Source organism: Populus euphratica, unplaced genomic scaffold, assembly GCF_000495115.2.
Source record: "Populus euphratica unplaced genomic scaffold, PopEup_1.0 scaffold111.1, whole genome shotgun sequence".
NCBI lineage: Eukaryota > Viridiplantae > Streptophyta > Magnoliopsida > Malpighiales > Salicaceae > Populus > Populus euphratica.
In genome coordinates, this window is record NW_011499877.1 from 321662 (window position 1) to 347058 (window position 25397).

Below are 25397 nucleotides of genomic sequence, written 5' to 3' on the forward strand. Positions count from 1 at the left end.
TTATTTCTCTCTCTCTCTCTCTCTCTCTATATATATATATATATATATATATATTACACGAGGACCCAAAAATGGGTTACACCAACTATAACAACCATTTTCTCTACCACATATATTATTATTATTATCATAACTATTATTATAAATATTATTATTATAACTACTACCATCACTATCACTATCACTATCACTATCTCAATCATAAATATCATAAATTTTTATATTATACTATCACCAATAAATCATAATATCAAATAATAGTCTAATTATTATCAATTAGCCATTATTTTTTCTATTCAAATTTTTTCAACATAAATTAATACCTTTAGTTATTATCAATCCCACATGAAATCCATTTTCCCTAAATTTTTAACTTAACTATAAAATTAGCACAAAATAACTTATACCCATTAAATTACTCATTATTTTTTCAATTCTAACATATCTAAGTTACGAAGCATATACAATTTCTTTAAATAAAAATTAAATCAATTTTCCCTAAAATATAAATTATATATTAATAAAAAATTATCATTATAAAATAACCAGCACACTTAAATATAAAACCAAATTAAAAAACTACAAACATATTTTAATAAATTAAATTTAAATATAAATACGTAAGTGTACTTACTCAATGGACTAAAACTTAACAAGAATTGGAACCAAGAAAGGGGAGTTGTGTTGGTGCTAATTGATAGGGTGGTTGGATTTTAGGGGGGACTGTCTAAAACTTGAAGAAATTGAGTTAGGGTTTGAATTGAAATCAAAGAAGAAGAGATTGGGGAAGAAGAAAGGACTCTCATGTTTGAAATCATTTTAAACATGTCAACAATAGTGATGATTTTCTTATTTCATGGTTATTTTCATTGAAAATTACTAATGGTATTTTTCTATTGCAATTTGTGTTTAAATAATAACAAAATATTTTTTATTGGCTTTTTTATTATTTTTTTCATTTTTCTAATAGTAAAATCTCTTCGAAAACAAAAAAAAAACAACCAATTTCTCACATAATTAAACGCAAAACCAATTCCAGGATGTTTTTCTACTACGTGAGAAGTCTATAAAGATCAATATATAAGGATTGAATTGAAAAAAAAAAACTCAATAAAAAGAAAAAAGTAAAGAAAAAACCAATTTCACTACGTGAATTCATGGGGCAATTGAGAGGAGGACTACGAGAGATGATGCCACGTGATACTGCATATATATATATATATATATATCAGCCAGATTTTAATTGATTTCGTAAATAAGATGAAATATCGTTGTAGGGGGTAATCACAACCTCACCAAACACGTGATGAACTCACTACCTATAATTTATTTTATTTATTGTCAAACAACGAGTTCTTTTACCAAACAGAGTAGTATTGACTATCTTAAGACACACAGAATTAAAACTCTCTTTAGGGTTGAATGGTCTTCTTATTTATCTTTATAAAACACAATCCTTTTCTATCAAAATCACCACCAAAAAAAAATAAAAAAAAAATAAAAAAATCACCACCTGCAATCCCCAACATGCCATCCTCTTCTAGAACACACACACCCATTTGCAGATCAAGCTTTCTGATTTTTTTTCTTTTTTCTTTTCTTCTAGCCCCCCACGCTCTCTGCTTCCCTAAGCATACACGCATGTATCGTCGTTGCTGGGAGTACGTAAATGCATCTGATTTTTCTTTTATATATATATATATATATATATATTTTTATAAAACTTGAATACAAAAGGAGGTTGTTTAATGCTAGCGTGCTTGTCATTAATTTCATGAAGCTGCGTGGCTTGAAGCCAATACGGTGGGATCTTAGCTGAGAGACGTGTGAGGCCTGTAAGCTACACAGGTGTTAAGCATCATCCCTGGGCTGAGAGCGATGGGTGTCCTCCAAGGCAGTGGTGGCCACCGTTAGTTATAGGTTGTAGCATCACCCCAGAAAAAAAAAAAAAGAAAAAAAAACACACCAATAACAATCTCTGTAGGAAAATCATTAAACCGACAATATTTCCCATCGCACGATATAAATCCCGTCTGGCTTTTCCATCCTGTGTTTAGGTGTTTGGGAGTACTGGATGAGTTAATTTTTATTGTGTTATTTTTTTAGAAATATATTAAAATAATTTTTTTATTTTTTAAATTATTTTTAATATTAGTGTAATAAAACTATTTAAAAATACATACAAATTAAATTTAAAAATTATTTTTAATATTAGTATAATAAAACGATTTAAAAATACATACAAATTAAATAATAATAATAATAATTTTTTTGTGAAACGTGGTGCCCCGACGATTTCTCACAGCACAATTGAGGTCTCAGTCTCATCTCATGCCAACCGACCCTATAGTAAAAATATTGCCTACCTCACAAAATCACGGTATCAATGTCTCTAAGTGACAATTAATCTCGTGTTATAAAATAGCTTGTGAATTATGTATAGAAATAAAAATATTTTTATCTTGTCTTAAAAAGATGAGAGGTTTTATTGTAATTTACAATGTAAAGGATATTAAATCAACAAGATTTGAAGCAAACCAATATATATATATAATGATACTTGGCACTTGATTACTTGGCATTTGATATCATACAAAATAAATAATTTTTTTATTCTTCATAATTAGTTAATTAATTATACATAACATCTCTTGTAAAGTTAATTAGATAATTTATTTGAAGAATTGTTTTTAAATTCTATAATCACATTGATTTAAATATACATATATATATATATATATAATAAGTACAATTAATATCTTAAAAATAAATTTTATTCAAATCTCAAAATCTATTATCTATACACCGCCACATAACATCTCTATCAGTAGCCGCATTGACAAGAAAAAAGAGAAGAAGACAAATACTTCGATATTGATGAAAGAGGATGACAGTACCAATGGACACAATTATCATAACAAGAAATTTCCATTCATGTTCTTCATTTTTAATAATTTGTAAGCTGCGTGGTTGGAAAGATTGACGTATCATGGTGATTCTAAGTTTGGGCTACGAAGCTAAAAACAAAGAACAGTATTAATAACAAGAACAGGGCAAATTACAATAACTTGAGATTTAATGACGAAATTTTATGTTAGGATTTATATTATTATTTACTAAAAGATTCGTAGATATATATTTTTTATCGATAAAACTTTTATTAATATTTTTTTTGATACATCAGTGACTTCATTACTAATGCAATTACTAATAAAAAAAACGTGTTAGGAAAACATTTTTACTTTTTTTATTTTATTAATATATTTTCTAAGAAATTTTCTATATAATCAACAAAAATATTAAAAGTAATTACGTTAGTGACTAGATAGTGATGCAATGATATTTACAATAATTTTTAGAATATATTGATAAACTTAATGTGTTAGTATACTATCGATAATCAATTAAAAATATTTTTAAAAAAATCTATTTAATAAAACTAGAAAAACAATAATTCTAAAAAATAAACACCAATAATAACAAATAAATAAATCAACTGAAAAATATTTTCACCTAATTTAGAATCCATAATCTAGCAAAAAATAAATTAATTTAATTGAGATTGATCAACAAAATTGAAAACAAAATCCAACAAAATTGATCTCACATGAAAAAAAATCCTACAACAACATTCATATAATTATATTAAGAATAAAAAAATTTAAAATAAAAAAATATAATATAAAAAAACCTAAAAAAAAGAAAAAAAGAAAAATTTTACCTTAATTTAATTACGAGTGAAGCTACGAAGAGAAAAGAAAACAAAATTCATAAAGTATATTAATTAAAAAACTAAAAAGAAAAAAGAAGAAGAAATGAAAAGATATACCCACACTTAAAGAAGAAGAGAAGAGATAGAAACAAAGGGACATTGATGTTTTATACAGAAGAAGAGGTGGAAGAGAAGGAGGAGGAGGTGCATTTGTTATTAAATAAGGGATTTTGATCTTTTTATTAGGGTTTTTTTACTGATAGTTTTACTAATAAATAAGTATTTATATTTCTATTTATTTTGCCAGTGATTCTATCAGTATTATTTAATTTAAAATTTTAATTTAATTAAAAGTTTTCAGAAACCCCTCGAAAATCATCAAGGAATTTTGAATCCATCAGTAATTTCATTTGTAAGATTTAATTTAAATCTTCAATCTAATCTAATCTAAAATTTTTAGAAACTCTTCAAATATCACCAATAACTTTTTAATTCATCGATGATTTCGTGTGTAAAGAGTAGTAATTAACTATGTAATTAGAAAGTAAACAATTCTATAACATTATGAACAATGCAATTAAGAAGTAAACAATTTTAAAGTTCTCTGTAATATACCAATAGAACTAATCTATCAGTGATACCCTCTCTAATTAACATAATAAATAGTATCAAATAAAAAAATAATTACTGATGGATTTACAAAAGAATTTTATTAATGATATTTAATATCGTCGGTAATACTATTTATATAAATGACATGTTATTATGTCTTTTAATTTTTTTTATTATAATTCTTTTAGTATATAGTAAAAGAATGGTCATGTCGCTCTTTACTAACAAATATAGCAAGAGAATATTGTATTGGTAAAATTCAACTTAATCTATTTATATAAATATTTGATTAATATTTATATTTATATTTATATTTATGAAATTTTTTGGTAGTGACACCGCTAAAATCCCAAAATTAATGGCCAACCCAACTTAATTACAATTAATAGCAAAAAAGCATCAATTAACTGCAGTGTTGGAGGCCATATATTGATCTAGATTAAAAATGAGAGAGAGAGAGAGATTAAGGAAAAGTGTAGAATCAAATGAAACATGTGTGAATCCTTATACTCTTCCCACGTAAAGACGAAGACTCAGGCACCGTGTGAATCAAGAAAAGTTGTTCTCTAGAAGAGGGGAGAGAGAGAAGGTGGACATTTTAGATAGCCAGGGGGGGGGGGGGTAAACAAGAACATGGAACCTTAAGAAAAGACAAAAGGTGGACATTTTAGATAAGTGAATCCAGTTTTACTTTATGTGTCGCCCACACCTCACCTTCTCAGAAATCACACCAATCACAACCTATACAACACACCTTGCCGCCTCTACCGTTATAAAGAGCGTCTTCCCCTTCCTCTCCTTTTCTCCCATCCAAAGGACTCCCCTTGATTTTCACTTCCACAAAGATACAACCATCCACTCTTGTTTTATCATCCCAAAATCTCCCACTTGCTCTCTCCCCACCTCTCTCGAGAACTAAAGAAACCCAGCTCCAGAACACAGGGAAATTATAATTCCTCCCCGTCAAATTTAAGCAAATATAGCTCCAAAATGCAAGCAAGAAGTCCTCTAATCACCCTCTCCCCAAGCTCTCCAAGCTTCAACTCCTATTCTTCGAGCAAGCTAGCAGAAATTGCAGCGAGAGTCGTCCTGGAATTCACTAGCGAATCAGAACAACCAGAGGACTCTAACAACAACATTTTCTCTTGGCGAGTGCATGAAGGGGAAGAAAACAACCACCCCCAGAACGACAACGAATTGGGCGAGAACGACCACGAGGAGGAGGAGGAGGAGGACGACGACGACTTCGAGTTTGCAGTTCTAAGTAAGCCAGAACCACAATTCTCTCCAAGTTCAGCTGATGATATCTTTTACAACGGCCAAATCAGACCCTTCTACCCCTTATTTAACACCAAGTTGCTCTTAGACGACCAAGAATCCCTACCCAAATCCAAGACCTCAACCAATACTCAGGATAACAAGAAACCAAATAGATTACCCCTCAAGAAGCTCTTCTACGAGGACCGTGAAACGCTTTCTTGTTCTTCATCGGAAGCTGACGATATAGACAGTGCAGAACCTGGGACTTACTGTGTGTGGACAGCAAAGAAGGAAGAGGGATCTCTAGGGAGCTGCAAGAAGAGCAGCTCTACCGGGTCTAATTCAAAGAGATGGAAGTTTAAAGACTTGCTGCACAGGAGCAATAGCGATGGTAAGGACACTTTTGTATTCTTGACGCCTCATAACAAGAAGAGTGGCGGCCATAAGAGATTTGGTAGTGATGATCATGACGGTAAAAAAAATAATAAAAATATTAATAAAGACAGTACAGAGAAAAGGAAAGAAGTGAAAGGAGCCGGAGGTTTATTTCAACTTCAACAACAGTACTATGTGAAGGGTAAAGAAGGTGAGAAACGCCGGTCGTATTTGCCATACCGGCCAGATTTGGTGGGTTTTATGTCTAACGTTAGAGGGGTGGGCAGGAATATTCATCCATTTTGAGAGGTGGAGGTGCTTTTTTTCTTTTCAAAACAAAAAGTTTTGGGTGTATTGTAATGATTTTATTAATTTTTTTGGGGGGGTTTTATCAGCGAATTATGATTTCCAGTGTTAATAGCAATGAGGGATTTCAATTTTGTGTACATACAATTAAGTGTTGTGATAGATATCTTTCTTGTATATATTCAATTCAATCGTTTAATTTTATTTGTTTGATATTATTGAAAGCTCACTCCAAGAGCAATTCAAATTCAAATTAGGGTTTTACATTTTCATTTAGGTTTTTGTTTTGCGTGTTGTTCTAAATAGAAGTCAATGGGATAACTTTTTGAAAAGTAACAAGTGTCGGCTCCCAACCCTTGTCAAATAAGAGCTAACATTAAAATGAAAAGTAAAGGTTAAAGATGTTTTAGGAAAAATTGATTCTTTTTCATATATTTTTGTTTTAAAATAATTTATTAGATGTTTTTAAATTGTTTAAAGTACTTATATCAAAAACATATATTTTCAAATAAAAATTACCCCGAAACCTAACAAGAATTATATATTTTCCCATCTTCCGGCAACCGGAATCATAGCCTGGAGGTAGAATTTCTCTATAGAATTTTCCCATCTTCTGGCAACTGGGATCATAACCTATAGGTAGAATATTTGTATGGTCAAAATAGATATGTTGCTGAATTTAGAAAATTCTATCTCACACGGTAATAATGCCATACCTAATTTAGGTGTGCTACGGGTGAACAAGACCAAACTGCGTTTACCAACGAGGAAGAAGAAGTTTCACGAGGGCGGCCATTTAGGCAGGCACCATTCACATTGTAATGCAGAGAATCCTTAATTAGCTAGGCTGGCCTGTTGCAAGTTAGTTTCCACCCACAATTTTTTATTTTTTTATGGTATTGTAGTGCCGAACATTTGACCATTGATCCACGTGATCATGATTTTGTTTATTTCTCAATATTGTAATGATATTGGCACATGAAAGATCATAATTCCTGTCACGGTCTAAGGTTGGTGTGTTGTTCTGCTCTGTTCCAGCGTGCATGCATCCTAAATCTTAATTCTAGAAGGGGTGATTTAATCTGAGAAATCAAGTTATATATTTCTTAAATGTTGAAAGTCATGTTTCATTTGAATCGTTTCACCTACAATTTAAATAATAATAATAATAATAATAATAATAATAATAATAATAATAATAATAATAATAATAATAATAATAATAATAATAATAATAATAATAATAATAATAATAATAATAATAATAATAATAATAATAATAATAATAATAATAATAATAATAATAATAATAATAATAATAATAATAAAATTATGTGAATGGGTAAACAGGAGGAAGAGTTCAAGACAAGCGTTTGTCCGTGCTCACCGTTTTGAGGAGTCATCTGGCTTGTTGAGTGGAAGCATGATTGATCCAATTAATCATTGTTTAATCAAGTGGATTTATTTGTTTATAATTAACTAGCTCTCAGCTAAATGTATTATATATATATGAACTGAAAATCCATTAATTAAAGGATTCCTTGCTAGACAAAATTAGGTATCTGAATTTCATGATAATATTTTTTTTAAAAAAAGGTTTCTTGCGTTGCAAGTATTTTAAACAAAAGCGAGACAATTAGCTGCTAATTTTAAGGGTTGGATGGAAAGGAAAAAGGCTTAAGAAGACTTTGTAGAAGGCAAAGCACACACTTAGGTCATAATTATATTTTACTCGAGGGTCTAACTTAGGTCATGATAATATTTTACTCGATGGTCTAACTGATACAAATTATATCAATTTTTTTTTCGAATTTATTCAATGGATCTAAAGGTTTTTCAAAGTCAAAATCTATTAAGAATCATAGCTTCCCTGTTTATTTATTTCTGTTTTCATTTAGGGTTTTGATTATTTCTGGAGTTAAGGATGATTTGTTGCTAATTATCTATTTCTCTCGTGTTAAGGGAAAAAAATATTTAAATTATTTTTAGACTTTTAGCTGTTTATCGTTGAATTAAGAAATTACAAACCTGATTTTCTTCCAATAACTTTACAATGCTATTGTTTTTTTAGTTTTTCTTAGAATTAAATACCTTATATCTTGTTAACCCTCTCTACCACAGCATCACATAATTACAAGTTGGAGATCTCGTTAATTCCTAAGCTGCTTTCATATTAGAGCACAACAATATGATTATAAGTTGACATTTGGAAATCGCATTCCCAAGCTGCTTTCATGTTAGATTTATCTGGTTAATGTGATGGGAAATGGAGTGGAAGCAGGCAAGAAGGAGCTGGAAAGATGCAGTACTGTTATAGCATCACCAAGAAAGTTAGCACCAGTAAATCCAGATAATGGGGTTTGCACTTTTTTAGGTAATCTCATGTCAAAAGTTAAAAATCCAACTGGGGTTTGCAATTTGCGAGTGCTGAGCAGGTTTGACGATGCAGGTATGAAATGAAAGGGAACCCAACACCTCACAGACAGCAATATTTTGTGTCCCCCAGATTGGGCCTCCCCTGCATGGTGCCGAAAGCTCTTGGTCTTGGCCTTGGCCTTCAGCCTTTTGTCATATCGTAGTAGTCGCAATGTCAATCCCACTGCTAAAGCTTCCAATAAACCTAGGAAAATGTGTAAAGTGAAAAGGAGAAGTTCACCCTCTCGTCCTCCGGGTATAGTGGGAGCTGATGAAATCTGAAGATTTTGTCGAGAAGAAAAGGGAAATGAAGCAAGGATTTAGTCAAAACCTGAACTGGAAACTGCTAGAAAATCTAGAAACTAAAATCAGAGCTATCATATAGAATTTTTGGAGTTTTGCGTAGACAAATGACCCCAGAACATGGAGAGGTGCGTTTCCTGCAAGTGCCACCATAATTCCACTCTATCTGCATAACCAAGAATCAGAAAAGGATCAATCAAAATGAGAATAACAATTAGAAAAAGCTAAACAGAGGGTGATTTTGGTGAGCTTTGCTTTGTACCAATTAGCTATTCTGCCAGCCCCATAAAGAATTTTCACAACCTCCCTTTTATCTCTGTTCGAGCATACGATGCCTGTAACTTACTGGCACCCAAAGGTATCTAATATTTCATGGGTACCAATCCAAATCAGCTTTGAGACCATCCATAACTTCCACATCACCTCCACTGTACTGAAGAACCTCTTTCCCATTTACAGCTTTTGCCTTGTTTCTTAATTTTTTCTCAATCTCGTATTATCTGAAAACAGGGCAGCAGACCTCTCTTCTCCTGAAGGGGCAATAGGGCAAAGCTGCTCTCACAAGTGCGAAATGAAAGAAAATCAATCTCATATTATCCAAAATGCTTAGGTGCATATATTCTCTGGGTCATTGTCTGTATTGCAACTCTACCATTATCAACAATGTGCATGTACATATTCTCTGGGTCATTGTCTGTATTGCAACTCTGCCATTGTCAATTATTCTCCTTACAATATTGTGAAGAATACAGTTTGAATAAATGATCTCTGTAAACTTATACATGATTAGATATTCATCCCTTTGAGCTGGATTCCCAATGAATAGCTGGCCATGCTCACACAAACCCCACGCTATGATTACACTTTCCTCAGAAAATGGCAGGGTGTCTGTTTCCGGGTCACGAGGGCTAAAGTATCGGAATGATATGGATTACTCAATTCCAATTCGTGGGAAAAGACACATCTTAGTGCTAAGTCATTGGTTTCATACCTAATGGTTGGATCTGAACTTGTCTTTGTACTGTCCTTTCCTCAAGATGTTCAAATATATCACTACCCTGTACACACTAAATCAATTATGAAGAAGTAAAGCAACGCCCTTTTAGAAGGTAGGTCTAATAGATATGAAGCATATATGCATTATATTGGTTTTACTTTAAATTGAGTATGATTTATCAAAGAGCATAATCCCTAGGAATGATCCTGCTGGACCCTGTGACATGAGATATTGTTTTCTTCTCCCTTGGTGCATTGGTTACAGCCCTAAATAAAAAAATGAATCGATGCTTTGTAGCAAGAAAGAGTAGAGGTAGAGCTGGATGGAGACTATAAAACAAAAAAAAAGGGTAAAACATCCGTATTTAATGGGCTGTTTATTGAAATCATACATGATTCGTCCTGTCTTTTAGTGCAGGCATTCATTGCATATCTTCCTCTTGTTTAACAGCAAGAACAGAGAGGTTAAGTAGCAGCCAGCAACTACGCGAAGTATTATGAATCCCCTGCTACCAAACAAAACGAGAAACGGCTTGAAGAAGTAACCAAGAAGGCACTGATCAACATGATTGAGAAAAGGTGATCAATCCCAAAAAGAATTAGATGCACCGACAATGTATCTTTGCTCTTTAGAATAATTTCTAAATTCATAGTATATGTCCAGTCATGGTTATATCACTTGTATAATAAAAAGAACCAATTGCCTTAGATTATTAGTTTTTTGTGTTTATAGCCCGAGGCATTATTAAAAAAAGAGAGAGTAAATTATAGACTAATTTCTCTAATTTTTCCAAATGAATTAAACATTTAATCTAGTTTTAAAAACTAATTAATCAACCTCTTGATTAGTCTTCACTATAATTAATTTAATATTAATTTGTTACAAAAGGAGTTTCTCTTTCCATCAATCTTTCTATATTATTTTTTTCCTTCCTTTTTTTTTTTCTATTTTTTGACATAAAAACTAAAGGAAAAACGAATCTAAAATGGATGATAAGAAAAGAAATACATAATTTGCAGAGTATTTTGTGGCAAGATACAACGGGGTTGGGAATTTGCGACTCGTTATAGCACAATAAATACTTTCAAGATTTTCTTAATTTCAATTTTTCTTCAAAGAATTTTCTCAGGGGACGTGGAGATTTTAAGGTAATGATTTTCTTTTTATCTTATTATCTTTTATATATATATATAAAAGATGAGTTTCTTTGTGTTTCCAGCTTAAGGAAACATTTATGCTTAGTCATACTTTAAAGCTTAGTTATCCAACCTGTCATGCGTGTTTATTATTTGGTAAATAACTAGTCAATACTAAAGATAAAGTGATTTTGAAACCATGCTTAAAAGAAAAGTCCTCATCGCTCACCTTTATATCAATTACAAGTAATAGAAACTTCATGAGCTTTAGAAACTCGAGATAATCGTGTTTTTTAAAAATTTAATTGTTTTTTAAAAAGTAATATTTTTTATATATTTTAAATTATTTATGTGCTAATTTTAAAATAAAAAATTATTTTAATATATTTTAAAATAAAAAATATTTTAAAAAACAACTATAATCACATCCACGCTTCAAGCAGGTACAAAACCATAATAAGCAATTAAATTTAACATAAACCGATTTTAAATAAAAAATACTTTGAAAAACAACTATAATCACATCCACACTCCATGCAGGTACAAAACCATAATAGACAATTAAATTTAGCATAAACCAATTCTAATTTATTAAGATAAAATAGACATACACACATCTATAGACTAATATGGGTGATTAAAATAATTTATTTAGAAAAAAATCAAGTTTAAATCTTATAAAAGGAATATATTATAACTAAAAAAGTTTTACATTTTAATATATCGATCTAGTTTCACCTAGTTAGCTAAGGTTCAACTTCTAAACATCAAAGATTAATAAATAAATAAATAAATAAGTGCTTACAAGTGGTTGAATTGGCTCATCCCAAATTCGCTTATTTAGAAAGAAATGAAGAAAGAAAGTACTATTCAACTTCAAAACACAATTAAAAAATGGGATTAACGAACCAACACTTCCCCAAATCTCAAATCAATAAAATAAAATAATACACAAAATTAAAAAAAATATTCCGAATAAAAAATACTAAAAGGATAATATTGACAAATATGTTGAATTTTAAAATATTAATGGATAAATAAAATAAATAAAACCATCTTACAATTGTTGTAACTAACTAAACAACACATGGATGGACTATCGGAGCAGATCAAAATGGTACTGTTAGGGATACCCTTGAGCACTCAGATGCAAGAACAGAAATCAAAACAAAGGATTCAAAACATTAATCAGAATAAAAATAGTTATATGTCTCCGGTTACATAAGGGTACGCTAATGTTTTCACGCTGGTAAGAAAAATCTAAGATAGAGTTTATCAACTTTACTAGAATAAATAAACTCGATTAATTTAATAATATAATTAAAAATAATATCAATAATAAAAACACAAAAAAAAATCAGCTATAATTAATAATAAAAAAATAAATTGCTCATAATATCCTAAAAAAGAAAAAAAAAAAAAGATGTTCGAAGGCTTATCATTGCTCAATTATGACATTGATCAACAACTAAAACGAGTTAATGAAAACGACTCAAATACTATTGTGAAAAGCTGCATGACAACACTAAAAAAAATTGTATATATTGTTAGAGTAATGACTCAAAAAACAAAGAAAAAAATACCATGGAGTGAGTATCCTATGCCTATATTTAATCAATTAATTTAATTTAATTTAAAAATAATTTTTTTAAAAATATAAATTTAATAAAGAAAAAAACCCAAGATAAGGTGTGTTATTTTTAAAATTACTAAGAAATATCATAAAAAGCAAATAAAAAAACAGAGCTTAATCTTGAATTAAATAAATACTAAAGGATGAAGGTGGAAAAATATAAGCTTAAAATTAAGAAAAAAAAAATGTAAACCCAAGTTGACCTTATAAAGTTGGGTTTATTTCTTAAATTTATAATTTGTTAAATCCTAGATGTGAACTCAATTAAAAAGTTTATCAATTTAGAAAAGATTTCATGAAAAACAAAAACATAGCATATTTGATTGGAAAAAAACTTAAGTTTGATAAAATTGTAAAAAAAAATTAAAATCATTTCAAATAAAATAAATAACAATTAAAAGAATAACCATGCTAAATATTTAACAGATAAAAAGATGAAAAAATTATGAAGGAATGAAATTGAAAAAAAAAATATAATTTATTTCAAATAAAATATACAATAATTAAAAGAATAGTAAACAAATCAAAAGTAGAATAAATTAAAGAGTTAATTTGAAAATATAAAGAATAAGATGAAGAAGGATAAATGGAAAAAAGAAACAAAAAATGTCATAGGCTACAACAAATTTATTCACAATGATCTCAAAATTCTAACTTGATCCCTTCATCACTCACTCGTATCATCATTCTCATAACTCAATTAATAATAGAGTAATATCTATTCTAAAAGGAGGTTTCCTGTATTGTAATGAGTGTGAGTGTGAAAGAGTTACAAACAATTTCCCTCCTCTTGATTAGAAAAGAAAAAAAAAAGAGTGGTCGAGCACTTGTGTTCACCTCCAAAGATCATTGGGGAAACCGAAACCTATTAATTAAGATTTTCTTCTTCTTCTTTTACAACTTGAAGGAACGGTCTAATTAATTATTATTTTTTTGTAAATTTAATGAACATAAATACTTTACTTAATTTTAAATATAAAAAAAGGTGAAGTTATCATTATAGCCATCACCATGAAGATTGGGATGTGTCAAATATTGTGTTGGAAACCGAAACCGGAAACGTGGATAAAAACTTGGTGTGCTTGTTATGGTTATGGGGAAATTTTTTTAAATTAAAATACCATTTTTTTTAACAAATATATCTATGTTTTCCTACCAATACAAATGTATTAAAACGTGATTAATGGTGAATCAATCGTGCTAAGTTGACAAACCAAAATTAGGTTGAAATAAAGAGGATTTTCTATCTAAAGTGAAAAAAAAACCTTCAAAAAATGATTAAATAATTATTTTATTTTTTTTGTTTTAAGGGGTTGAAATTACATCAAATTAAAAAGTGAAAAAAAGGCCATATATTACATTAATAATATTATAATTAAAAAACTCTATAAAAAAATGCAAAAAACATGTTTAAATTTTATTTAGAAATTATATGAAATAAAATGATGTTAAAATCCTAAGTTAATCTGAGTTGGCATAATAAATCCATGACTTTGGTCAATTAAGAAAATGATGTTAAAAAATAGTAATAAAAAGAATGAAAATTAAATTCTATATTAAAATTCAATTAAATCAAATGTTAGAGAATAAAATTAAAAAAAAAATCAATAAAAAAATAATTTATAACAAACAAAGAAAAATTAAAAACATAAGGACTATAATTGAAATAAATAGAAAACAGAAGGACACCTTTTAATTTTACCAAGGAACGAAATTGGAAAGAAAAATGCACACAAAAAAGATTTAAAATAAATAAAAAACAATTAAAAATATGTGTATTCTAATTGAAATACAAAGCAAATGGAAGGACACTTTTTAATTTTGGTTGGCCCAACATGAATCTCGAGTCTAAGAAAAAGAAAAAAGAAGGAGAAAGATAAAACTTTATTGCTATTAAATATCATGCACAAACCACCTCATTGAAATTGCTTTTATTCGACAGTGTAGGATACACAATGGTGAACTTTTTTTGGCCATTAGAGAAGGTTGCATAAGCCACATGACAATCATTCCCCACAAGTTGGCATGTGCTCTTTAAGTGTTAACTTTTTAAAATTATTTTTAATATTTTGAAAAGACTAGACTAACCATCGTTCATGTTGGTTGCTACCACAAAAAAAAAACCTAAGGTAAAAGGTCTAAAATGATAGTTTAAAATTTTTTAGTTCTAAATATAGTTGAGTTACATCGCTTGTAAATTGGAAAGAACAAAAAAATCCTTCCACATAAGTTATTTTTTATTTGTTTTTAAGGGTAATAATGTTATTTAGCTATTAATTTTTAAATTGTATGGAACAATCTATCTATAGACAAATCAATGATGATCAAATCAACATGAATATTAAGTCTATGAGAGAGAAAAGAGAATGAGAAAGATAAAACTTCATTGCCATTAAACACCATTTGCCACCCCATTGGAAATGGCTCTATTCGATAATATAAGATACACGATAGTGGATTATTTTAGACAATTACAGGACACTGCACGAGTCGTTTGAACATGACAATCATTCCTCATATATTTGGGATGTGTTCTTTTAAATATCAATTTTTTTAAAATTATTTTTAATACTCTAAAAAGGATCAAACTAACCCTTAGTCACATTGGGTACTAAAACAAAACCAAGGTTAAAAGTTCAAAATGATAATTTAAATTTTTTTAAGTCCAAGTGTAGTTGAATAATTTTATTGTGTTTGAAAATTTGAAAGGACAAAAAACCCTTCCATGTAAGTTATTTTCTATTTGCTTCTAAGGGTAATAATATCATTTAGCTATTTATTTTTAAATTACAGGGACCAATCTACCTTTAGACAAATAAAAAATGATGAATAGGCCCTTTTGAAAAGACTATTTTAGTCTCAATAGCAAGCTCAATATTTTTAAGTGGGAAGGGAAAAATAGTAAACAAATATTTTTAATGAACAATGTTTTCACTCATAATATACAATATAAATTAGATAGTTGGTCAAAGCTACACCACAATTCAACTTTTTTTTTTGATATAAAAAAGATATCAAGATAATATAAATATTTTTTAAAAATAATAAAAAAAGAGATTCTGGTCAATAAATCAAATGTGTTTAATAAACTTGACTAATTAAATAATATGATTAGAAAATAAGATATTGACAACAAATAAAATGAAAAAAATCAATAATTATTCAATGCAAAAAATGAACTATTGCTAGTATTATGGAAATATTTCTTTATAATATTTCTAAAACATCTCAATGATCTAATTTGTTAATAAAGTAAAAATAAAAGAAAAATAAGATAATTATATAAAAAAAAATAAAAAAAATAAAGAAAAATAAGATAATTATATAAAAAAATAAAAAAAAATAAATCTCAATTCTCACCAAATAAAATGACCCAATTACCCTTGATTTTATATAAGAAATATAAAATGATCAATCAAAATAATGAAATTGCCCTTGTACCCAAAGCCAAGAAATTTTAATTTTATTAAGTCATTGTACAAAAGTTCAAAAAATCTCTTGACTTAAGTTTAATTTTTTTGTTTTTAAGAGTAATTTAATAATTATATTGTATAATAAAAATATAAAAAGACTAATTAACATTGTTTATTCCTGTAATGATAAATAAATTCAATGAAAAAGACTTTCTTATCCTTAAAATCAAGTTAAATAAGTTTGTTGCTTAAGAATAAAATAATAATTTTATTATGTGAATTCACAGTGAAATGCGAGATATGTATAATGAAATGTTAAGGAATTTTAGGTTTTTTTTTCTTCTATATATCTTTTAATCCCTCCTATATTAGTTTTGGTTAATAATGCAATATTGCGCATGATGATCCCATCGGTAAGGTCAAAGCATGAAATGACCTCATTCATACAAGCATGTTTGAACTCACCTTTTCTGAATCAAACTCGATACTATCTTTAATGAGAGGAAATAATAACCGTAATAGAGATACAGCTCGATGAGCTCCTTCGCCTTCCTTTATCTCTTTTATGTCAATGAACACCTGCACCAATTAAGCTTCACTGGTCAACTTCATGTCCTATACTCTCGTGTTTTGGAATGGATTACAGTCGGTCTCCTCCACGCTTCAAAATCCCAAGTGAAAGTTGTGGATGAACGAGGCACTTGACATTCAAAGCATATTACTTCGACTTGGGACCCATAATTTGCTGATTTACCTGGACGTAGATTTACGTGAACATGGAAATAGACTCACCTGGAAACTAATTTAAGTTAAACCAAGAGCCTTAATTACAAGATTACAAAGCTTGATAGTAAAGAAGCCCCACAGCTAGACTTGGAAAAAGATGCCAGCCAGCCAGCCCAAGATCTTGGGAAGGGAATACCATATCAATGATTAAAGAGAGATACAAGTAATGCCCATCATGGTTTTATCTTCGAGAGAAGGCTGTGTAAGACTATAAAGAGATCTTTATTTTTCCTCTTAAGTGCAAAATGCATTTTTTATCCTCGTTTCCGTGGGAAATTCAGACCGTAACTTCCAAGATCCTTACAAGGATGCAAGGAATGCATTTATACGATCAGCATGTATTTAAGGGGGAACATATTCTGGTTGCCTATTTCAATATTTATGTCATAAGTCTAATCAATTCCCTCCCAAACCCAAGTACGAATGCCAGTTTTGGCAGGAATACAGCATGTCTTGCCAGCCTCAAAATTAGACGCTTCCTCATCATGGCATTGGCAAGCGGGCAATCAAGCAAGAACAGGACTTGGACCAGAAGAGTGTTGCAAGCTAGCAGCAAATTCTCGTGCCCACAAGTCACAATGTATAATTTCCTCCAGGGAGGGTGAGGCCACAAATTCTGCTTGGTGCTTATCACATGTTAGCTCCACAACCTTGAAAATGTCAAGATAGCTTATCCTGGAAAGAAAAACAGGTAAACTATTTGTTAGCCAAGGACTCAAAAACTCAGAAGGGGAAAACCTAATGCATCAACTGACATAGTGCAGCTTCATACAATCACTGCTACAGTATTTATGACATTTTCTGGGCGACTCACACCACTATTTACGATAAAAATAGCTAAGACAATTAACTGTTTATAAGATTTTTGAACCTCCTGAAAATAGCTATGCAGTAAAATGGTGCTGCTACAAGCTGTTGTTATCATCAGCATATTTTAGATTAAAGGAATAAATAGCATGAATACATACTTTTCATCAATGAACATTTCTACAGCTTTCTCATTGGCAGCACTGAGGACTCCCGTCATGGTGCCTCCAGCCCGTCCAGCAGCATAGGCAAGATCCATAGATGGGTATTTTACGTTGTCGGGAGCTTTAAAAGTTAGTGATCCAAGCCTGCATCATCCATTTAATTTAATAATAATAATAATAATAATAATAATAATAATAATAATATAAAAAAGGGAGTAGCCGGCGTGTTTGTGTTTCTAGACCAATATCAAATTCCATTGTCTATCACTTCGGCTCAGCTAGAATAGAAAGGCATACAGCTTATGCAATCATGTCTGGGAAGAGATTGAATCACAAAAGACTTATTGTTTACATCGTCATTGAGAAGTTTCACATATTGGATTGGCTATCACATGCATAAAACAAAGAAAAGAAAAGGAAGTGTTAAAACTATAGTTTGAAAGGGAAAAAAGGCTACTAACTTGCAAAGATCAAGGCGAGGCCAAGTAATTTCAGAACAGTAAACTCTCTCTGGCCATGACATGGTGTAAAGGATAGGCAAGCGCATATCAGGCCACCCCAATTGTGCAAGAACAGATGAATCCTGTGAAGAAACAGATGGCAATGCAAAGATGAGGAAAGAACAAGTTTGCATATGTCCGGTATATAGTCCAAAGCCTCTAGAAATTTTAAATGGGCAATTGAGCCTCTGCCAGAAAGTGCAATAAGTTAGGGGAAGCCAGCTAACAAGAATAAGTTCTAGAGTCAGACCTGTGTTTCAATCATTGAATGTATTATAGACTGTGGATGAATTATGATATCAATATTATCATATTCAGCTCCGAACAAATAGTGGGCTTCAATGACTTCTAAACCCTGTCAAAACAAAAATAAATAAATAACTGCAACCTTTTTACCCATATTCCAGAAATATATCCATACATAAATGGTGATTGCAATTCAGAATCAAGAAGGTAACACAAACAAACCTTGTTGAAAAGGGTAGCAGAGTCTACAGTAATCTTTTTACCCATATTCCAGTTGGGATGCTTCAAAGCATCAGCTACTTTAACTTCTTTCAATTTTTCAACAGGCCAATCCCTGTGATCACCAAGGAAATGACCAAATAGTTAAACCCAGCTTCATATAATTTCACAAGGTTTAAGATGAAGCTGCAACACCCCAGAATATTGGTTATTGAGATGTCTGTACTAACAATATGATGATGTCAATTTATTAATTTAAGTCACCTTCGCAGTTTAAGAGAAAATAGATGTGAAGAGAGAGGTGCAAGTAAATCAAGTTAAAGGTTCTCGAGCCCAAGAAAACAGGTCTTCTCAAAACTTTGCAAATTACTGAACGCATCTATAGTTCTGAAACATAACGACACAAGATATCCAAGGAAAATACTGAAGCCCCATTTAGATTTCAGCTTAAAAACTTGAAGATTGTTGATTAAATTATGATTTCACACCTGAAAGCCCCACCAGAAGCAGTTAAAATGATGCGCCGCAATGCACCCTCAGGCAGGCCCTGAATACACTGAAGAAAGAAGATATCTTTTGAGTTCTATCTAATTAATATTTATGGAATTGATTATATTCATTAACAGAATTATCAAAGAACATGAAAATGGTATAGATAAGAACTGCCAATTAGGGCTCGAAATATTATCAGAAGCATTTGAGATCTATATCTAAACAGATAAGCCTTAACTGTCAGCATAAATATATTTTCATACCTGAAAAATGGCAGAATGTTCAGAATCAGCTGGAAGAATTTTTACGTTATATTTGTGAGCAAGAGGGAGGACAAAAGGACCTCCAGCAATTAGTGTCTCTTTATTGGCCAAGCATATGTCTTTTCCTGCTTCTATCGCAGCAACAGTAGGCTGAAATAGATGAAGAGAGAAACTATGATAGGTTAGTTTCATGTCAGTAATAATTGACAAGCATTGGTTGTACCCTTAATACTGATATCAAATCCTCAACAAGAAACTTGACAATTGATAAAATAGTAAAGAGAACGTCATCTTTAGTGAAAAATATGAAAAGAGGAAAGCACAAAATCACATATTCAAAAACCACTCAACTTTTTTCCTATTTTAAAGGCCCTCGTATGAAATCCTACCTCGAGAAAGATTTTAGATATTCTGGATTATATGGAGCAAAAAGACTAAAAATAGAATGATCAATCAGAATTGTGGTTACACCTTTAGGCCTGCACAACCTACTATTCCTGTAACTACACTGACAGCATCTGGATGACGAGCAACCTGAAAAGAAGTCAATTGGCAATTAATAACAAGATGAGCTTCACCAGCAAAACAAACTGAGAGAAAGATGTGATGTTATTCTACCTCAATAACTCCTTGCTCCCCAGGAATAATCTCAGGCTTTTCCTCCACATCAGCCAGAGCCTCTTTGAGTTCATCAACTAATGACTCATTTCTAACAGCAACTAGTTGAGGTTTGAATCTCCTCACCTGTACAACCAAAAAAAGAAAAAAGCGAAAAAGAGAAAAGGCCAGAGAGAGAGAAAAGGCCATCAGATTTAATACTCAATTAAAGAATGGATTGGGAATCACACTGTTCAAAGCACATAATCTGTCAATCAAGGTATTGCAAGTTCTTTACAACATACAACCGTCTGATTACCTGATCAGCAAGAAGAGTAACATTTGAACCAGCTGCCAGTGCCACGACTGTGAATTTATCTGGATTCTCTGTTACTATGTCCAATGTCTGCGAGATATACAAATGATTGAACATGAAGGGATAGAACTTGTTTACACAGCCTTATATTTTTTTCGATTTGAATAACTAAAAGTAAATATTGGAGGAAAAAAAAGAAAAATCTGAGGAAAAAAAAAAACAAGACAACGCACATTGAAGAATGATAATTATTCTTGGTTAAGCGATTGACCTAATAAAAAGCGAGGATACCCAACCCCAATAAAGGCTACATTTATCCAAAATCAAATTATCATAAAATGAAAGCTAAAAGCGACCATCCCCTCTTCCTTAAAGAGAATGCTATCAAGCAGAAACAATAAACCTCCTACCGCATGAGCTTTTCTGCCTCATTGGCTTATTCTCTTTCAAAATATTCAAAAACCAGCAGCTAATTAAGTAGAACCTTAAAGCATAAATGTAATTGCAGTAACTGGGACAGTTTGTTTGATATCCAAATTATATAACTACCTGAGTTCCAATGGAACCAGTAGATCCAACAATTGATATAGGCTTAGGACCATCCCAGGTCTTGCGTCCAGGTTCTGGAAACGCTCTTCCTGGCCAAGCTGGAGGTGGCTGATTCTGATTCTGAACAGAACATTGAATTCTTCTCCCTCCACAATCCTTCCTCTTCAAACCAAGCCTACCTATATTAGGCACCACCAAGAACCAAAGTTTCAAACCTTTTCATTTCTACGACAAAAACAATGAAATTGAAATCAAAGTATTCAACAAAACTATCCGTAGTTAAACTGAAGAGTCACCGAAAAAGTCGTTTTCATACATAAAGCAAACGATTCATCATTTTCTCAAATGTTTAACCTTTTCTATGACACCCCAAAAGCTAAATTATCCAACTTTCTTGTTCTTACCTCCTGAAAAACTTTCCAGCTTTTTTTCTTGGAAACAAAAAGGAAAACCCAGAAAAGTAAAGACAGAAAAAAGAGTAGGAAAAAAAAAAAAACCTGGAAGCTTAGGTATGTGACTGGATTTAGTAGAATCCAAGAAAGAGATAGCCTTGATTTCAGCTGGAGAAAGAAAATTAAGTGCATCTTGTCTTAGCTAGTTAATACCAGTACTGTATCTTAATTTTGTGGCTCAAGAATTCAAAATCCAAAGAAACTGAGAGAGAAAGAAGAGAGTAGAAAAATATAATCCTTTCCTTCTTGAACAAAATTACAAGTGGGGGTCAAGCCTAATATAGCCATGGACATAATAGTATTAATAACAAAGCATGCGCACCAAACAAAAAATAACAGTACTAAGCACTACTGATTTAAAGAAAGGTATGTGTGGCTAGTGAATTGTGGGGTTTTTTTTTGTTTTTTTGGTTCTCTTAGAAGTGGGCAAGATTGGATGAAGTGGTTGTTTATCATTTTTAAAAAATAAAAAGATGTTATTTTCATTTATTTTTAACCATCAGATTTCCAAATACTATCTTAAAAAAAAAAAAACGTCAGCGTTGAACATGGGGTAGTGGGTGATTAAGGACGACACAGGAATCAAATCATGTTGTGGAATTTCGCTTAGTTTTTTGGAGTCAGGATCCCGTCCTTCCTTCAGTAATGTTGATACTGTCAGCATTTAACAGTTTTCTTCTTACGAGTCAACGATAGTTAACACATTCACTGTCCTTGGATCGCTTTCCAGAACTATGATGCAATAACAGTAACATGCTCCCATAATTTCAACAAATGAGGGTAATATTGATGGATTTTCTTAGTATTTTATCAACTTTTGAAGATAATATAAAAGGCATAATCTTCCTTCTTCCTCTTTTTTTATTCATTTACTCTTTTTATTCATTCAAGTTTGAGTGGGAATCTGTTCTTAGTGTTTTATGCATCAAGAACAAATTTATCTTCATAAAAATAAAAAATTTCCCATTTATCTTTTCTTTTTTCTGCAATTCACTGTATTAAAAACTCAATAATATTTCATGGTGCAAGGGCCATTTTCATTTCCCAAAACTGTGTCAACGAAGTTCTGCAGCTACGAATATAAAAAGGCCATTTCCATTTTCCAATGGACTACTGTATGTTGTGATTTCGAGCACCTATCGTGCCTCGGGGTGCTATAATAGATGGAGTTTACAGTTTACAATTGATTAAATAGTAGGGTGGAAAACGACTATAAGTATATTAAGTTTTTTTTTTATATATTTATATTTTATTTATTTATTGAGTAAAAAAATTAGATATTTATATTTTATTTATGAGGTTTCTATTATTCAAATAGATAAAATAATAAAATAATATTTAAAGTGTGTGTGTGTATTAAGTTAATATTGAGATATGAATATATTATATTAGATTAAGAAAACATAAATATTCTATATATACATTTATATAGTACAATTATATATCTCAATAAAGTTTAAAAACATTCTTACCAAGTAATATAATTATTTAAAATAATTTATTTATTCAAGTTGGTTTAGATTAATATCCTTTAAGTTTGAATTAAATTATCATTCTATATACAATTTATTTTTCTAAATTTATTAATGCTCCATTAGCCTTGTTTTGTTTTTATGCAGAGGTATCTTGTGGGTTTTTGATGCTCGCCATGTATACAATTTAGATTGTTTTACAAAAGAAGTAGCTCTCTACCCCAATAATTATCAATTAATCAAATACTTCCCAGCTGAAGAGCAAACAACACGGATTATAAAAAAGAAAAAAGCATAAAACTCTATTCCATGGATTGACCTAAATATTAATGAGATATGCTCCTCGCACACTCCTAATTTCTTCTAGAAATTAAAGAAATATTGTAATTTCAACTAATATTCAAGTTGATCAGAAAAACATCATGATATAATCATGCTGACTGCGAGCAAAGTACTTTTTTCAATTAAAAGAAGAAGAACAAGAAGCCCATATGCACTCCAAGTTCATTTATGCAGCCAGCGAATGAAATCCCTATTTTACTGTGCCGGGACAGCGGGAAGTGGCAGATACTGATGTGTTAGAACTATACATATAAAGGTATCGGAAGTTAAGATCCTTTGTCTCCTGAGCTTTGGCTTCTTGTCTGCATCATAAAACTTTGGATCTCTTAAAGCGATGAGAAATTGGATGCAAATTTACCTGCAAGTTCCTTAACTGTCCTATTTGCTGTTAAAAGCATCATTTTCTTATTAAACCAGTGATGGTGGATTAAAGAATAAAAATCTAGCAGTTATTATACTTTAGCTGTTCAGGCTAGACCCAAACGGGGATAGCCGTCCTAGCCTGACACCCTCTAGGCACAATAGGCCGCTCACCATGTTTTTTAGGCATAGACCCAATACCTTCCCCGAGCACAAAGTATTTTTTGAGTTCTGAGAAGTCAGATTGGTTGTCGACCCCCACCCACCACCCACCGTGCACACCGGCACACCTTCAAACCACACATACCGATTTTTTTAACAAATCAGAAGCATTGATCTCTCCATCAGTATCAAGTCTAAGAGAAAAATCCACATTACACCTTCATTCCAAGAAGCAGTCATGGAATGCTAGAGTACTTCAAAGTTTACAGTTAATTTTTTAAAAATTTTGTATTAAAAAAAGTATAAAAATAATATTTTTTAAAAAAATAATCTGAAAATAACAAAAAATATTAATCTATTAAAAAAAGTATAAAAATAATATTTTTTAAAAAAATAATCTGAAAATAACAAAAAATATTAATTTAAAATAAGAAAAAAAATAAAAAAATATTTTTTAAAAAATATTTTTTAAATAAAATAAGAAATAAAATTTTGCGAGCTTTTATAGCCCAAATACAATAATGTAATTTTTAAAAAATAATTTTAAAATAAAATAATAAATAAGGTTTTGTGAGCTTTTATAACCTAGATACAATAATATAATTATCAAGAATGAGCTCTATCATTGATCCAATAGACCGTCGTGAGAGGCTCCTACCACAAGAATGAGCTCTATCATTGATCCAATAAACCGTGGTGCGAGGCTTTGCCAGGGCTTGCTATGCCAAAATCAAGAGAAACCTTATCTTTTTTTTTTTACATTCTTATATTGTTTCATGAGAGGAATATGAGAGGGTAAAAAAGAAGATTCTATCAACTTGTTTCGATTTAGAATAATAAACTCATAATTTTACTTTACTATTAAGAAATAAAAAAAGATTTTTATCGAGAAGTTTAACTCATAAATAGCTTCTTTTATTTGGGTGTGAAGCATTATCAAACCTAGATACCCAACATAAAATAATATTTAGGCAATTTTATTTTAAAGAATCAGTATGAAATATAAAGCAAACTAGAAGGGGACGGCCACTAAATGGACGAGGAATTATATAATATAAACAAATCACAAGATGGCCGGCCCACTATCTCTAATCCAATTTTTAAACTAGATTTCCCAACATGAATATCTCTTTTCTTTCACGCTGTTATTGAAAGCAGAATTATTAAATGAGAAACAAATCAGATGATTAAGCTCGAATATTTATGATTTGGTAGGTACTTCTTAGTTGGCAGAAGAAGAAAAAAAAGAAAAGCAATGCATTAACCTAGAATATATATAATGTTTATGTTCTGAATCGAAGTAAAAAAGATATAAAAAGGGTTGAGTTAACCTATAATATTTTGTTAAATTTGATATCTAGATTATATTATTAGAATAATCTATTAAAAAAATTACAATGTTTTTTTAAATAAAAAATTATGTTAATTTTTCAAACTCATGATTTGACTTATTAGACTTGAAGTATTTATTCTAGAAAAATCATGAAGTTCAATTCTCACCCAATCAA

At 30.5% G+C, this 25397-nt stretch overlaps 2 protein-coding genes across 2 annotated transcripts; one reads left to right on the forward strand and one right to left on the reverse strand.

Moving 5' to 3' along the window:
• The first annotated feature begins 4980 nt into the window (after positions 1–4980).
• On the forward strand, positions 4981–6528 carry LOC105128543 (uncharacterized). The gene has a single exon (XM_011030261.1). It carries the CDS (start codon positions 5315–5317, stop codon positions 6263–6265), a length of 951 nt encoding a protein of 316 aa, XP_011028563.1. The 5' UTR covers positions 4981–5314; the 3' UTR covers positions 6266–6528.
• A 10723-nt stretch (positions 6529–17251) lies between these two features.
• LOC105128655 (1-deoxy-D-xylulose 5-phosphate reductoisomerase, chloroplastic) lies at positions 17252–22217 on the reverse strand. Its single transcript, XM_011030419.1, has 13 exons — positions 22089–22217; positions 21599–21695; positions 21102–21280; positions 20556–20642; positions 20258–20383; positions 20111–20173; positions 19640–19789; positions 19373–19440; positions 18888–18999; positions 18670–18774; positions 18381–18502; positions 17917–18063; positions 17252–17623 (listed from the first exon to the last, which is right to left on the reverse strand). The coding sequence occupies exons 1-13, from the start codon at positions 22215–22217 to the stop codon at positions 17455–17457; spliced, it is 1554 nt and encodes a 517-aa protein (XP_011028721.1). The 3' UTR covers positions 17252–17454.
• Between the last annotated feature and the right edge of the window lie 3180 nt (positions 22218–25397).